Here is a 17,060-nt window from a genome sequence, read left to right on the forward strand (position 1 = left end):
TTTGTATCTTCACTTATATACTGTTCAAAGATTTTATTTTAAGTAGCTTTGACTGCTGAAATATATGATCAAGCCCACAGCACTATCTGTGTAACTGGAGTACTCAGGACGCTGCAGATGTTCTTAGCAATGCACAAAGACGTCAGACAAGACGTGCAAGTTCCAGAGAGTAGGAAATCCTTATCCACAATACATATAAAGAAATAGAGACATAGAAAGTCTCATTATCCCCGTTTCATTACCAGGGAATTGAGTTGGCTGGTGTAAGAAAGACACTGTTATGCATCATTTGAAAGATATCACTATATAGGATGGCCTTCGGGCAATATCTAAATTTTACTGCATCTTCATATTTGTCATAGAGGTTACATGATTTATCTAGATAAAGTGACACCTCTTAGCAGCTAGCACAGGTTATTTCCATGACAGCAGTTTATCTTCCTCAACAAAGCAAGTGTTTGATACCAGCTCCTCAGATATTGCTTTTACAGCGGGAAAAAATAGCACAGCAGTTAATTTTGAGAAGTATTAGAAACCTAAAAGGCCTGGCAGAAAAAAAGATAGTTGGGGAAATATCTCTGGCAAGGAATTTGTTTACCACACTTGACCTCTCATGACCTGTAAAGTAAATGGATGTGGAGAGGTTCTCAATATCATAGGTGGAGAACTAGGCTGGATGAGTACTAACCAGTATCTACTCCTACATGACAGGGAAACTGAATGAGGCAAGCAAGATCTTATCATAAACTTATTTAAAGTTTATGCTGTATGCTCCAAAAAAAGTCCTCCAGTCAAAAGCTTTGCCAAGAAGAATCATTGCAGAAAATAAAGTTCTGAGAACTCTGTTTTTATCACAATTTGTTAAAATAAATTCTCGGAAGGTTTTTCTTGGCATTTAATTGTAATTGGAATTCTGATTTTCAAAATGTTCAACCTTCTCCTAGACTCAATAAAAAGTCTTGTCTGAAACATTTGTTAAAAATTCAGTCTGTTTTTTTTCTTCTTGAAGATTTAATTAGGTTGTGTCAGATTTTGGCAAGTTTCAGGTCTACAATGCAGTCGAGTCTAAGATTTTATTAGTGCAGTGTGCACTTCAAAGTCAGTACTTTAAGTGAGACAGAGCCTGCAGACCTACTGAAGGGGGACGAAGTTATTTAGAACCTTGCAGGGTTTGAGAACTTATTGTGATATGCTCTTTAAGCTTCATTCATATTACCTGTGTAAAAAGTGCCATGTTTTTTGCCTTGAATGAAATGCAACAAATACCTTTTGACACACTAACAGACTCCCAGAATTGCTCTACAGAGTGCAGCTCGTGCATTTTCCATGCAGAATGCATGGGGTGGCTAAACTCTGTTTAGCTGAGATGATATGTTGCAGTGCTGGTAACAGCTTTCTGTGCTATGCTCAAATGCAGCTCTCAGTCCCATGTCATCTCCCTCATCATCACCTCCCAGGAGGACCCATACATCCCACTTCTGCAGAGCCAGGCCCCGGTCTCACATCCTGCTCCCCTCCCCAGCTCCTCTTTCTTGCTCCCAGACCAGAATCACCACCTCATCCCACTCCTTTGCCAGGCAGTTTTGGTGCACCAGAGCATTACAGTAACCTCATTCCCCTTTGTGCCAAGCATTGTGAATCCTTGATCCTTGAACCTCATATTCCAGCATCCTCCTCCTACTAAGCAGCTGCCATGAAAACTCAACTGTGTGCCCCATGCTTGTCCTGTGGCCTTTGATACAAGGACCCTGATTCCCAAACCCTCACCAACCCTGTTGCTAGCTGCAGCCCATGCGCTCTATGTGAGAAACCCAGTGCTGTATCCCACATCCCTCTCTCAGCTCCATCAAGGCTAGAATTTCCTCTCTCCAAGTCAGCTACTTCCCCCTTCGGCCTTCTTCATGGCTTGTGCTCTCCTGCATGCCTGCTGGCTTCCCAACACACAACGCAATACACAGGAGAAATCCTTAAAATGTATCGGCTCTGCCTGCTCATACTCACAATGGTACTGCTGAATGCCACTTGAGATTGGTTGCTGTCACGACGACCGAGTGACTTCTGCCTTGCATGGCCTTGAAAACGAGCCCTAGCACTCTGGCACCTCCTTAAAGGTCTTACGGTCCTCTGTTTATAAGTGGCTGGTTGCTCAATATTCATGGAAGGAAGAGTGAAGTGCTGAAGTTTTGCGAAGTCCTCATCATCTAAATCCAACTCCTTGTGAGTTTCCAGACGTCTGGCTGTAAAAAGAGAAAATGAAACCTTATCTATTATTTTGTTTTTCGCATTGCTCATGAGGAATTCCTTGGTTATTTAAAAAAAAAAAGAAACTAATTAACCCAAAGTGAAAACAACTCAAAAAACAACACCAGACTAATTTCAATATTGACTTCAGTTTCTGACAACTCCCACTCTGAAATGTTTATGATTGCAAGAAAATAAAAATAAGTTTTCAAAGCAATCAATCACTTTTATAGACTTCTCATAATGCTCAGTCTCTTTAGCTGCACTTTGCAGTCAACTGGAATAGGAGAGTGAAATATGGTAATTCACAACGTTGTTAATGTTTTCAGTCACAGAGCACAAACATCTATCTGGCAGCTGCTTGCCAGCTTAAGAAAATCCTTAGCACTATGTAGAGAAAGTAATAATCTAGAACGGGCCTGAGTCAAAACCACAGATTCAATGAGCCCTGAACACCGAGGCACATCAGATATTGACTGCAGCTGGGGTCTCCTCTAGAAAACGTGTAATTGTAATCTTTCTTAACACGCAGAAGACTCTATGGTAATTACTTTTGGACTCACTGAGTTTAATTACGAACCAATCTCAGTTTGTGAGTCTGTAAATGAAAGAGAAAATGTTCCCTTTGCAGTCTCAAATGGGCATTCAGTGCATCACAAGGCCTGAGATGTCGGCAGTGGGAACAGGAAGATCTTCACACCTGGTTTCAGAATCATTGAAAACTCTTTCACTTTGGTGGATCTGCATAACAGGAGTCCCTCACAAGATGGAGACATCAAAGCTCTTCAGTCAACCAGAAGAAGGCTCAGTAGTTCTAAATATTACTATTTAAATTAATAACATTTCATTGTTCAGAGAGAAAAGCAAGCATAAGAATGTGCATCTCACCATTTTCCTGATGTGAAAACTCATTTCCGTCAACAGTACAGCGTCGGAATACCATTTTGTTCTCTGTGAGTGTCCCAGTTTTGTCTGAGAAGATATACTGGATTTGTCCGAGATCTTCAGTGATATTTAAGGCTCGACACTGTATGGGCAAATCTGCTTCTTCATCATATAGGTCAATATCATTGTGAATTAAAAAGACTTGGCCCAACTTGACTAATTCAATGGACACATAGAGAGAAATGGGGATTAAAACCTGAAAGAGATTAAAATCTCATTGAGGGGTAAGACAAATCTTACTGCTTTCTCTCAGCAAAGTCCTATCACAGATGTACTAACACTGTTCAGAAAAAGCAGATAAACAGTTCTTCCCAGAGACATACTGTAGGACTGAATAAGCACAGTTTAGAAATTAAAAAAGTTCAGCGTGCAACAGCAATGGATAAACAGGGTCAATAAATGACAAATATATGACAAGATGCCTGGAGTTCCAAGCACAAAGATCTTGGATCTTTCAGAATATGCTCTTACAAAGCATATTTTCTAAACAGAGGTGTACAGCGCTCTTCTCCTGAAAAGGATGGACTAGCACAGACTGTAACTCTTAAAGTAAAAAACTTACACCAGCAATTCCTGTGCATGCAGAACTTCCTACAGCCTCCTCCTAATTTAGCTTCTTTCTCAAATCAGCACAACCATACCTAGTTATTACTCCCCATTAGCAAAAATGACAATAATTTTTGTTTCAGTGCTTTCCTGAGACACTAAGTGACAGTCTTATTTTTGGAACGAGGGATGCAGGTAGGAAAAGAAAAAGCTGACATTTGGATGTAAACATCCTCCTTAGTGTGTATGTTAGAAATTCTGGAGCTATTTAATAATATAATACATATCCTTCCTATCTATATCCTAGTGGTGTTCAACAGTAACAAAGAAAAATCTGCAGCTGAAAAATAGAAAAGACACTCTACTTCACGCTTGGATGTTTTGAAACTCTCCTAGCAATATCTTCAAGCAGGATTAAGAAGGTATCAAATAGCTATTAGTTGATATTAATTGCTTATTAGCAATCATATGTAATTTTAAATAACTTCTTCTTTGAAGATAACAGAGAATTTTTTGTTGATCTTTTACCTGCAGCAGGATTATCATAGTCAAGAACATGTAGCAACCAGCAACAACTGGAGACAGATAATTGCCATTCACATCTGGGACATCATAAGGTGGATGCTCTGAGAAGTTTCCACTCCAAATGCCATGGCCTGTATGAATGACACACAATATTGAAATAAACTGAACAGGAAGGTGACTGGGCAAAGATTCTGAAATTTGCAAATATGGACCGCTATGCTAATTAAAAGAAAAGAAGATTTCCAAAGCAGCAGCCCCCAAGCAATGCTGTAAAATCTACTGGGGAATGTGAAATATATGCAGAATTCTGTAGCACATGTACATGAGAGATGCACTATTAATGAATGAGTAGTTATGTTTTTTTTTTACTAATCCTCTTATCCACCTCTCCTTCAGCAGCTGTCCTCACAGGACTTTCTGCTTTTCACTCTGTGCCCCAACTCTGGAGGGCTCCATCTCTACCCACCTAGCTTTAAGAAACCTCAGTGCTAAGGGCTAAAATTCCTCTTTCTAAGAGAGAGAAGGCTTTTAGCTTTTATATAGCCAAACTTAAATCCTTCTAATCTTCCTGACCATCCTTGATTTCCTCCCTTCTCTGTTACAGTTGACATACTCCCTATAATTAGTCTTGGTAACTCTTTTTACATTCCCTCTATTTCCCTTCAATTAAGTTATACTCCAAGCTGATGTTGCTTCCTCCGTATCTTAAATATCTGCATGTTTCATCGCAGTACTACAGCAAAGCGTCTTGTTCAGGACTTACCAACATCCCATTACAATTACTTTACCATCCTGCATACTGTCCTTACTGAAATAAACTTTGCTCAAGGATGTTATTAAATTTACAGCTCCAGAAACTTCGCAGAAAACTAGGACAAATGATTCAGTTTCCCCACATTGCATTACTGTTCCAGATGCCTTTTACCTGCCAAAAAACTCTATTAGTCCACTTTGCATACCCAGGCCTGATAAAACTTCTATTAGTACCAACTAAAAAAGCAGTTGTTTTGCAGCATCTGCCCACTTAAACGCTGCCAAAGGAATTCAAATTATTTCAGGAATACGTTCTGGTTGCCAGAGACCTCTGTCATGTCTGAATAAGGACAACTTCTCTCCACAACTTACTTCATAACCCGCTTTTTCACTATATACAAGAAAAATACTGATAATTGATTCACAGGTAATATTTCTTTCTAGAATCTTACATTCACACAAGTTTACAAAGTACACGTATTAGAGCTATGGGGCATTTTGAATGGATGAAAGGTAATGGGACTTGTTACTATTTTAAATATTTCACTTAAGATATGAACATTTTATATTTTTCTTTTTTTTTTTTTTTTTTTTTTTTACCTGTGCGGATAAATTTGGTTTTAAATGATGATTTTTTTTCATCTGGGACTACTTTAAACCTTAAATTACAGGGCTTTATTACTCAAGGGCCCTTGCACATCAGTATGAGAAGGACAAGTCTCTAAATCTACATGACAGCAGCCAATGAACAATGAAAATAAAGTCTCTTTCTCTCCCTAGCACACAGCTCAGTTGTCAAACTGAAATCCCGTTTCTGTGCCAGAAAGGCCGACTGCAACATGAGGCAGCAAAACTGAAAAAGTGATCAAGTTGATTCTATTGTTCACCTTTTAGGATCACTTTTACTTCTACCAGTATTACACTGATGACTTGTGTGTGTGGGTGTCACTTCACAGGCCGACAGGGCAGATTCAGAAAAACTTGGCAGGGCCACACAATTAGACTTTGTATATACGAAAGTAAACCAGAGCTGTAGCACTAAGCAAATTATGGCTGAGATTAGATTGACTAAAGAGAAAAAAAGGAGCTTTGAACAGAAAACACTCACGGGGTCCTCTGATATCTCCTTATAGTAATCCATTCAAAACTCACCGGGATTAAAGTTTATCCCTTTCCTCAGAGTTCGGAGGACCTACTAATCCTGATGTGCCCAGGACAGATGCTAATTAGCGCTAGAAAGCATGCGTGTGCTTAGATGTAATGAAGGTGACAATTTGAGATTAGCAATCAAGTAAGATACAGTCAGATAGTCCCAGCCCACCCAGTTACCAGATTCAAGTATACTCGTATGACAAGGGAGGCCCTGCAAGACCTTCCCAGAAAACTGCAGGCTGCTCCTACCTAAACAACTAACCTATCTCTCCGCCTGCTGTAAACAGGCCTCTGAGAAAGAAGGTAGCTGTGGCAAGACTCCGAACTGGACGAATTATCCGTATACAGCCATACTTCTATACATCTCATAGAGTACAGATTGGGTACCTCTGGCTAACATCAGCCCATCACCCCTGAACTCATTAGAGGAAGACGTTACTGAAATGAAGGTTCATCATTATACGCTAGGAGCGAACATCCACTCATGCAGCACATCTCAGTTGATAAGTACCACTTCTTATAATGCACTAACCTATTTATTGTCTCTTGTTCTACGCCTATTTTACCATACCTGAGATGGCTCTTATCTGAAATATTCATAGCCATAGCTGACTGTCCTTCTGTCTGGATTGCTCTAATTTGCCATTTTAACTTGTCTATTTAGAAAGACCCCAAGAGCATGGGGCAGCTGGCTCTAGATTTGATCATATTCATGCCTATTAGAAGACCAGTTTCAATCACCATTCAGAAACAGCACCAAAACAGAAGAGGGTTTTTGTCCGTGCTTCATACCTACTGCTCCAACAAGACACATTGCAAGCAGAAGTCCCACACAGAAGAAAATATCCATATTCATCCGTCGTTCTATTTTGCTGCGTTTGTAACGAGGACCATTGTTATTTAGCATGGCCTTAGTTTCATGACCTTCAAAACACAAACAGACATACTTATGCTTGTATAGTATTTTCTAAGTTTTTTCTTTAAAATATTTCTCTCTCAAAATAGAAGCAGGATACACGTGACTAATGTTAATTTGATTCTGCTTTCTGCTTTGATCCAGTTTGACTGAATACCAGTATGTGAAAGTATATATGTGCATATGTATAAATAAAACGCATACATTAATGTACAAATCGCCACAGACATTCCAAAAAGTTTAATATGCACTTTTGGTGAAATTACACATCATGTTGGTCTCACTTTCCACATTAGAAGGAAATAAAGTCTGAGAATAAGCTCAGAGGGTTACAAAAGACCTCCAATCACATTACAGATTTCAGCTGTCATCTGCGTTTTACTGCCCCAAAGATAGCAGGTCCAGCAGGATTGCAAGACTTGTATCAACATTCAAATCTCTTGGGAATCATAAGCACTTACGTGCTTCTACATAAAAGCTAAATCTCTTCGAGATGAAAAGGAAGAATAACAATATTATATTTATACATTTTGTAAGGAAATTGATTAGGTTCTGCACTGATTCCTGAAACTTGCATTTGAACATTTTTCGTCGACTAGTTAGAAGCTGCTAGACACGTTTTATGTATCAACTTAAATAAAGCCCAACATGTCAGATCTGGCAGTGAAAGATACTAATATCATTTAGCTTTTCACTATGTGGATGTAAAGTACTAACAAAACAGTAGGACAAGAAATAAAATAACCCGAATACATAAAACTTATTGAATTAGAATTGAGCTGGTATATTTCAAATGGAAAAAGAGGAGCCCTGTAAGAAGCCAACAAGAAGAAATTGCTCTTTCTAGTCTATTAATATTATCAAAACTGTGTCCCCACAACTGTAATATCTGAATACCATCTGCTGCTATATTAAATGGTATCATTTATGTTTATTCTTACAGTCACTTTTCTGAAAATAGACTCTGCAGAGTTGTACTTATTTTCTGTTTATATGTGCATGATGTGTATCAGAGGGACTGTTTTCCAATCTATCTTTTGGCTTTCTCTAGGGAAGCGATTTGAACTAAAGTCTTCTATCACCAGACTTTAAGGTAGGTCTAATTCAATCACTCTTACTGGATTCACTCCAATTTTACATCAAAGATTATTAATTGAGGCAGAGAGCAGGAGAGAAAATTACTCTCCAGCCTTATGTTCAGGACGTTCACTCAAGAGCAGGGACTCTTGGCTTCCTGTTCCAATGAATATGTAATTATTTGCACAACCTGGAGCTTTGTCAGTGGGACCAGCTTATACCACTAATGCCCCTTTCCAGCTCATGTACGTTCACAGTTGTTCCACATAGCCAGGTATTCAGGGTACGACCTGCGAAGCAGGAGATGCGTGCTTCACTTCCATACTGGCAGAGCTGAGAACACAAACTGTGTCTTCCCTACGGTGAACAAATGCTCTAACCACTGAGCTGTGAAGGAGAGGAGAGTACTGCTGCCTGCTCTTCTGTTCCTCCAGCAGCTGTGGGAATGTTGTTCCACACTTTACTTTTATTTCAGGCTGAACGTACCATTTTATGTTGAAAACAAAACAAAAATACTCACTCCCCTCCCCCCACAAGGAAATGTTGATGGATTTATTTCAGCAAGAGAACGGGAAGGGGTTTCTTTCCAAATTTGAGCTCTATCATTCTTTTCCACTTCAGCTGACCACCAAGAAAAGGAGTTTTCCACACAGCTCTAATACATATATCACCTTGCAATTGGTGGAATATCAGAAATAAGAGGAATAAACTAACCTTTTTCCTTGGATCTTCACAGCTTCATATACTGTGTAACACAGCACCTCATTCACTACCCCAGTGGTATCTTATCTCTCCGTTTCTGGATGCTGATACACCCACTGAAACCTCATTTTTCTTCTCTCTTTCTCATTTTACTATCTGAAAGCCATGTATTTCTTGTAACCATCCCCATCAGTATGGGAAAAGTATGTTGGCTGTTGCTCCGTAACACGGTTTTTGTGCATTAGCAGTACCACTTTGTGTGGAATCATTTGGGTAGCCGTAAAAAAGTAAAATCATATTTGAGTTGGATGCGAACTGCACAGGCTAAACAATCACATTAAGTGAAGTCTCTGTGCTTCACAAAGGCTTCCATTAGAAAGTAAGTTTGAGGAGTAATAGAGTTATAAAAATGGAGAATGTGTCATTTTATAACGTGACTGATCTCGGTTGTTCAGAAAAGGTCACATATCATGATTAAAAGCCAGAGTATAATCAATGTCAAAGAACCCTAGAAATTAAGTTAGTACTGGCTCAGGTGAGTCTAATTTTAGAAGAAGAAAAGAACGAACTTTTATGCCGATGTTAACAATTAGATGTCAGTTGAAAAATCATAATGAAGGCATACTCAGATCACAGACACCACAGTTGGCGAAATACTCTAAAACTGTGGCCTTCACAGCTAGCAGTTTAAGCAACATTAGCAGTGATCCACATTACAATCTGTGCTGGTGGTCAGAGGAGCCTGACTTGACTAATGAGAATTAAAACTGGAATCCTAACAAGAGGAGGGAAGACAAACTACTCCAATTCCATAAAGAATGGTTCCCATAGAGATTTTTAGATAGTAGCTACTTGAAAAGACAGAGTGATGGGTTTGGAATACCTCTAGCTCCCGTCCACAGAAACAGTCAGTGCTGTCTGGTAGGCACCATCAGGACATGCGGTGCTCAAACAAGCAGGCAATGAAAGGCCCATGAATAAATGCCATGCTGGAAACCTATGGGAGCTGTAGCCATTTAGGGTCCGATTCCACAGTAGTGAGTCGATAGTAAAATAGAATAGCCATTTTGCAGGCTGTCAGGTAAAATAAGTCTCCGTAGTCTGGAGACTATGGATTATTAGGGTAATGTAAGGCGAACGACTCCTGCAAGCACCTTGATTTCTATTTTCTCTTAAGTGGCCCAGCCTTGAGCCCCCAAGCTGCTGGTTGGAACCTGAGCTCTGTAATAGGTGACATGACTCTACCAGAGAGATCAAAACTAACTAAGAATTGGATTTTTTTTTTTCTGTTTAAATTGAATTTTATTAAAACTACAAATAAAGAGGGAAAAAGAGGGTAGCTGATACAACTTTTCTGGAGCAAGAATAGGGTACATTTGACAAAGTCAACGCTAAACTGCTCACAGACTAAAAGCACTGGTAACACTCTGAAGCTCAAACGTCCTGAGAAAGCTGGGTGGAAGCTGCCATCCCTGCGCTTGATTTAGGCACTGACGCTATCTTATTCGATTCATCTTTCCGCTGCATGAAATTCATAGTTTCACGGACACGCTATATCAGCACAAACCTGAGCTGCTGCTGCTGCTGAAAGATTCAGTCTTGCCTCTTCTGTCATCTCCAGCTGCTTATTCTCACTGCCCTCCTTGCCCTTGTGCTAGCACTCTGGCTTTGTGATAAAAACGAGCCATTTTTTTGCTGGCTGGATGTTCAGCTGGATTAGTTTCTATCCTAAGACTGACAGAACTCCCCCTTATGGCAGCAGGACAGATTTTATGCCAGGTGAAATCAGCATTATAATCATAATTTTGGACCTGAGAGAGAGAACAAACTCACCTTATCAATTTCTGATATGTCTGGATGTTTTTGCCCAAGTGTAGTAAGACATTTAACATACATAAGGATACTGTCACTTGCCAGAGAACAACTCTTTGGCTTTGGAGGATAGATGACTAATACCTCGACTTTATCAAATTATTAATTTTTCCCGTTCACTACCAGTTCTTAAAACAAACTAGCAAACTATGGTGCAATGTTAGAGTGCACATATTTACTTAAAGATATTTAAAGAGAAATTCTGTGCTTAGCTAGATGGAGAGTACACCTTACCTGCATATACAACAATTCCTATTGCAACCTCGGTGTTTCTAATTGTACATCCACGAAGCAAAAGGCTTTCAATGCTAAAACCAATCCGTTCAAGATTTGGCTGTTCCCTAGAAGAAAGAAAGTAAAATAAAGCTATGTTCTTTTCTATTCTCACATAGTATTAAACAAAACTCTGTATGTGTGCGTGCTCGCTCAAGTTGAAATCAAGGAACTGAGGGCCTTTTTTTGATTGTACTTTGTGCTACTTATCTTCAATAAAGACTCCACTCAGAAGACATGCAGAAGTCTAGGTATCTCTTTTAAAGCCCATTTTCATGTTATGTGTATTGGGATATCAATATGAAGATATTTTGGCTTTCACTTGGTACCTTATCTGGCAGATTTAGTATCTAAAAAAAGAAGCCAATATACATTCTATGACTTAAGTAAGATGAAATTCTTCTAGAAAACTCAGCAGAGTTCACCAGCGGTTAGAGGTTCAGATTAATATACTAGCCTTCTGTGCAAGCCTCTGCCTCTCTGCTGGCCACCAAAGGGGCCCAAATCTTCATGAATTTGTAGACTGAGGGTTTCTTCACTCTCACGCTGCATTGAAAACTTGTTATTCCAGCTGAAGATCTCCACTCACACACCAAATCCTTCTGCTAGCAGAACGGACTAATGAAAAGTCAATGGAACTCATACAATCAACACTCTGTCAGGCAGGCAATTTGTTACTTGCCCCTGAAAATGAAAGCATACAACTATTTTTGCTCCCTGTCTTTCTTATACACTCTGATAGGCTCCTACTGAGATTTTTCACTTCAGTCAATGCATCTAGGTCTGTTACTTCAAATATTAGCATAAACCAAAACTTCTTCTAGAACATATATCTTTGGCTACTTTCTGTTGGCTATTCCACCTCACATTTACCAGTGAACTGCAGTGTAATTCAAATGTGAGGCATGATTAGCTGCTATCTCAGGCCTATGTACAGTCCTATGTCCATGTGCAGCTGCATACGAATACATGACATCAAACTAGAGGAATGAAAAGGTTTAGGTTCCAAATACCTACAGCTGATAGAATAATGACTTTGCTCAAAAACTCTAGAGAGAAATGTTGCAAGGCTGCTCTGACTTGCAGTGTTAAACCAGGAGCAGGTCATTGCAATGTGTTGGGATGGAGGTGTATGGTTTTCAAAGCAGCTACTAATTACAGATTCTCAGTTATGTTCACTTTGGACATCAGGTGGGTTAACAATACGTGTTTTGTGTACAGGAAGCCCAGGTTTTGGTGAATGAGATTTAAGTATCCTACAAGCGGGGTTGCACTAGTCAATAAATATTCATGAAAGTGTCTTTGTTAATAAATTGTAAAAACAATCCTAGAAACCTCTTTTTGCAGAAGTCTAGATTCAGCCTTGGTGAAACCATTTAGTAGAAGCTTTTCTGCATCCCCTTGGTCAGAAGTTACTGTGGTCAGGTGTGTTGATGGATGTGACTAAGTTCTTTGTTGTCATTTTAGCAGAGAGTTCTCCAGCACTGCTACGGTCTTATAGCAAGGCGTTAGAAGCTTAGTGATTTATTAAGGATTCTTGGAGAAAAATGTAACCTGAAGGCACTGTAGGGGTATGTAACTCTTGAAGTAGTCCGTGTAAGCTGGTCACACCTTTCTTTGTTGAGATTTCACTTTTTGTTTGAATACTGCTTCATGTGATTTGGGTTTACAAAATGGCTCAAACATCAGCAAACGAAAGGCAAAAACCTCTGCTAACTGTCGGTGAAAATTTTTCACTGGAAATTTCTTTCATCTATCACTGAATCAGGAAGAAAAGACAATTAATTCTGTATTCCATCAGGCAGGTGAGATAGTAGGTATATCCAGAAGATATTTCTGTTACAGAGTTTTAGCAGAGATTTGATGATTTTGAAGCCAATTCTGAATCCTAAGGATGTGTATTTTTAGGAGTTTGCTTGTGACATATAGCCTACATTTCCACTTTCTCATGTTTTTGTTTCATATTGTAGCAGGCTAATTGGAAGGATTGCTTCAATTTCGATTATACCCTCAAAAACAGTAACCAGCAGCTAGTGGTCAATATGAACTTGACCTGTTTTTCCCTTTTAAAGTGTCACATTAGAGAGGGAAACGGCATTGCTATTAAAGGCATCAGGCTTGCAGGGCGTAAATTCTCAAGATGAGATTAGAAATGGTCAGAACTAAGAGAACACAACCGGCTGGTTTCCTCATGTTAGAGGATCTGGCCATTTGCAGCTATTCCTGGTGCAACACACTTACTGCATCCCCACCGAGAGACAGTAACTACTAGCTTAGCTACTAGTAAACTAAACAGAGCCAGGACTTGGACGCGGATGCTAGCACATGAACGTTCATGTCGAGTTGTTGGCATAATCTGTGGCATGTTTTTGGTCTACAGTAGCTAGTGTTCCAGACAATTCCCTGGCACGGTGCAGGAACCAGCACGGACCAAGGGCACAGACCATTCTGAGGAGGCCCCTCAGAAGCAGCCAAGGAAAACAGAATTTTAGGACACGAGCTCTGCCATACAAGTTGACTCTATGGCCAGGAAATGGGCTTAAATCTGCTGAATTCGCTAGTATAGATGTATCCATTGCGCATGTCCCATAATTATTTAATGAAAGAAAGAACATAGGGAATAGACGATGCAGCTTTTTCCTCACATTCATAGGTTTACACTGAAAAAGTCCATTTTTTCATATTAGTTTAATCCATTGATCAAGTCAGATTTTTCTTCCTTGCTTGCTTGCTTTTCCCAGCTGTAAGAAGAAAGTCAGGTTTGTTAGCTAGATCCTGCATATCTTCTCCCTGTGGCCACAAATATGAAGAAACCAGAGCCATGCAACTGAACACCTTTAAGTATTAGGAAGGATTTAGATTTAAAATCTAGCGTAGCCTAACCCACAGCTCAAATGTAAATGGATTTATGTTTGAATTCTGGAAAGAGATGAAGTATTGTGAGAACAACGTATATGAAACAATTGCAAATGCAAAGTTAAGTCTTGGTCATGCCTTGGCTTAAAACATAGATTCAAGCTTACAGCTTGACAGTAGTGACATCCATCAGTCCTGTAAAATATATTGCTTCCATCCAGCTCCCCCAAGTGAAATACTAAAGCTCAGACAGAAAATGCATTTATTGATAGCACATACTTACATATACCCTTTGAATTTATTGAGATCGTTGTTAGGCGTTTCACAGATGAGGATGTTCTCAAAAAGCTCTGGTTCAAAAGGAGCATTCTGCGAGAGGAAATACACTGAGAATGACTGTCAAATTCAATGGTGAATACTTGAAATGAGTAACACTAAGAGCACCTAAATACAGCACCTATATACGTTCTGTGACAGCAGCAACAGATAAGTCTTACTCCTGGAAAAATAACACAATACCAGAGTGTAAAAAAAAACCACACACACACACACACAAAGTGGCTTGGTAAATCCGCCTCACCACCAAAAAATAAAGGTTCTTTAGAAAATGGATGTGATTCACAGCTTGCCTGCAAAGCTTTTTTTTTTCTGCTTCTCTGTAAGGTTAAGACTTGCCCTCAGATTCATACACTGCGCTCTTGGCCACTAGAGGGTGCCACCAAGGTTGAAAGCTGCCAATAGTTTTGATTGTTAATGCCTCAAATTGCACTCTTCCTTAAGTTTTAAAAACAAACATAAATCAATTCCAGCCTTTTTCTTATGTGGTAAACAAAAATTCATTTGACTGTAAACAATTTTAAAGTGGGTATTTCTACCCCTTTCCAGTAAAATAGACACAACATTCAGCTACTAACAGCTGCTAAGCTTCTGCAAGTGTGGCAAGTGATGGTGGCCTGGAGTAGATGACTTACCTTTACTATATCTTTCACAACTGTCATACAGTTAGACTCCTGTCTAAGTTAGAGGTACGGGACAAGCAATCTGAATTCTTCTATGTGCAGCTTCCGTTAACTAATTATCTGACTCCGACCAAGACATTAGTAATTAACTAGAAACCAGGTACTAGCAAGTCGGTTTTTGCGTATACAGGGGTATACTTTGTGTTCCATTCTGTATCAGTTGGACAAAACACCTTGAAATCCTTAAATGAAAACACATTTCTGCTGAGAAAGTCCCCTTGGTCTCTTCAGGGACCTCTTCACAGAATCACAGAATGGTTGAGGTTGGAAGGGACCTCTGGAGATCATCCAGTCCAAACTCCCTGCTCAGGCAGGGTCATTAGAGCACATTGCACACAATCGCATTCAGGCAGGTTTTGAATACCTCCAGGAAAGGAGACTCCACAAACTCTCTGGGCAACCTGTTCCAACTCTTCCTGATCTCTTTTTCTTAAGGCAAGTTCACTTGCTGCCTCCTTGTCATCTTCCTAAATTTTTAATACTGGAACCTTCCTCTTTTCAAGAGCTGCTATTCCTGAGTCTGCTGATGAATGTACATCAAGATGGAACTGAAGTGGCGTTCTCTATAGTAATTTACAATTAGTAAAATGACAAACTTGCTGTATGCCAACTGCACTACTTCACAGTCTGTAAACAAAGAGGAATACACACAGGCACGTTCTCAGAAACTTCAACGTTCTGACACTGGAGGATCTTCAACTTCAGCCACTCTCACCTGTCTTTACCTGAAGTTGGAATATTTGAGTTCAGAAGCATTTGACTTCATCAAATCTGCAAAAGTTATGCTTAGCTTCAGTCCAAATGAATAGACTACATCCAGCTTTGCTCACTCCCCCCCTAATACAAGAGAGGTATTAAAAAGCATAAGGTGTCATAAATTAGAGTCAGTTCAGTGGAGACCACCAGGACAGTTAGGGCTGGAGCATTTGCCCTATAAGGAGAGGCTGAGGGAGCTGGGCTTATTCAGCCTGGAGAAGAGAAGGCTTCCAGGGGACCGAATAGCAGCTTTCCAGCACCTACAAGGAGTTTATTTTGAAGATGGAGCCAGGCTCTTCACAGTGGTGCACGGTGGGAGGACAAGAGGCAATGGACATAAATTGAAACAGAGAAGTTCAGACTGGATATAAGAATAAGCTGTTTCCCCTGAGGACAGTCATGCAGTGGAACAAGTTGTCCAGAGAGGTTGTGCAGTCTTCACCCCCGGATGTTTTCAAGACTCAAATGCATAAAGCCCTGAGCAATCTAGTCTGACCTTAGAGCTGACCCTGCTTTGAGCAGTAGGTAGGACTAGAGCCCTCCTGAGGTGTCTTCCAACCTGAATTATCCTATGATCCTATGAAATGTTGGCAGGGAAGAGAGGTATCACATGTAATCCTTTATCAATGAAATATGCCAATTTCTGAAATGGGCCAATCTGACAGGAATCAGATCAGGAATAATATACATTCCTAAAGCATTATTTTTCTTCTCATCTTCTATTAAAATCTAATGTGGGAATCATATTCCCAGAAGGATAATATCATGCTATACCAGATTTGAGATTTTTCTCTGCTGGTTTAATAATTGGTTAAATTATTTGAAGAAAATGCTGTGTATTGGACAAGACATCACTGATGCTAATTAGTGAAAGCACCTGCCTTTGTTTAAGCTGGATGTAACAAAGAGTCAAACATCTTTATGAAACAACAACAGACTTCAAGCGAAGCAAGTTCAAATGCAAGACTTATCAAGATTTTGAAATGTGTGGGAAAAGGTGTTTTACTAGCCAGGAGTACACGATCATAAAAATGAGAGCCTGTGCGTTTGAATGTGTGCGTCACATTCAAGTAAGACTAAAAGGAAAAAACATACAATGAAAACAAAAATAGGGAAAGTGCTAGAAACAGTCAAAAGCATCGGAAGAGGCAAAGCAGGATAGCTTTTCAGGCTAAGTGCTCACTTAAAGGTGCTTGGAGCTGAACAACAACACACGCTTTTGTTTGATTCCTCATAAGTTCAAGGAAACAGGCTTGGTGCTTGGTGAAATCTGCATACAGAAGCAGGACTGCATCAAAGGTACTTGGACTGCAGTCACCTTCCCGCTCCCCCCCCCCCCCCCAAAACTGGAAGGACACGTAAGACCTTGAATTTAGATTAAGCAATGGTAATAAAAATGGGATGTGAGAAACATGAAAGAGATAATC

The 17,060-nt window shown here is 39.7% G+C and overlaps 1 protein-coding gene and 1 long non-coding RNA gene across 7 annotated transcripts in view; one reads left to right on the top strand and one right to left on the bottom strand.

Annotated features, from left to right (window-relative positions):
* Window positions 1-4,346, top strand: part of LOC104151033 (uncharacterized) — a 91,031-nt gene extending 86,685 nt beyond the window's left edge. The window contains exons 13-14 of the long non-coding RNA XR_011143963.1: window positions 4,040-4,154; window positions 4,267-4,346. This is a non-coding gene — a long non-coding RNA (uncharacterized lncRNA). The remainder of the gene's footprint in view (window positions 1-4,039; window positions 4,155-4,266) is intronic.
* ATP10B (ATPase phospholipid transporting 10B (putative)) overlaps window positions 1-17,060 on the bottom strand; it is a 331,169-nt gene that overhangs the window by 30,699 nt on the left and 283,410 nt on the right. For all 6 annotated transcript variants that reach the window (XM_068959946.1, XM_068959947.1, XM_068959948.1 and 3 more), the window contains 6 exons: window positions 14,142-14,227; window positions 10,964-11,070; window positions 6,955-7,086; window positions 4,261-4,388; window positions 3,130-3,382; window positions 2,002-2,237 (listed from right to left, as the gene is read on the bottom strand). In XM_068959946.1, coding sequence (XP_068816047.1) covers window positions 2,002-2,237; window positions 3,130-3,382; window positions 4,261-4,388; window positions 6,955-7,086; window positions 10,964-11,070; window positions 14,142-14,227 — 942 coding nt within the window. The remainder of the gene's footprint in view (window positions 1-2,001; window positions 2,238-3,129; window positions 3,383-4,260; window positions 4,389-6,954; window positions 7,087-10,963; window positions 11,071-14,141; window positions 14,228-17,060) is intronic.

Source organism: Struthio camelus, chromosome 13 (genome assembly GCF_040807025.1).
Source record: "Struthio camelus isolate bStrCam1 chromosome 13, bStrCam1.hap1, whole genome shotgun sequence".
NCBI classification, from domain to species: Eukaryota; Metazoa; Chordata; class Aves; order Struthioniformes; family Struthionidae; genus Struthio; species Struthio camelus.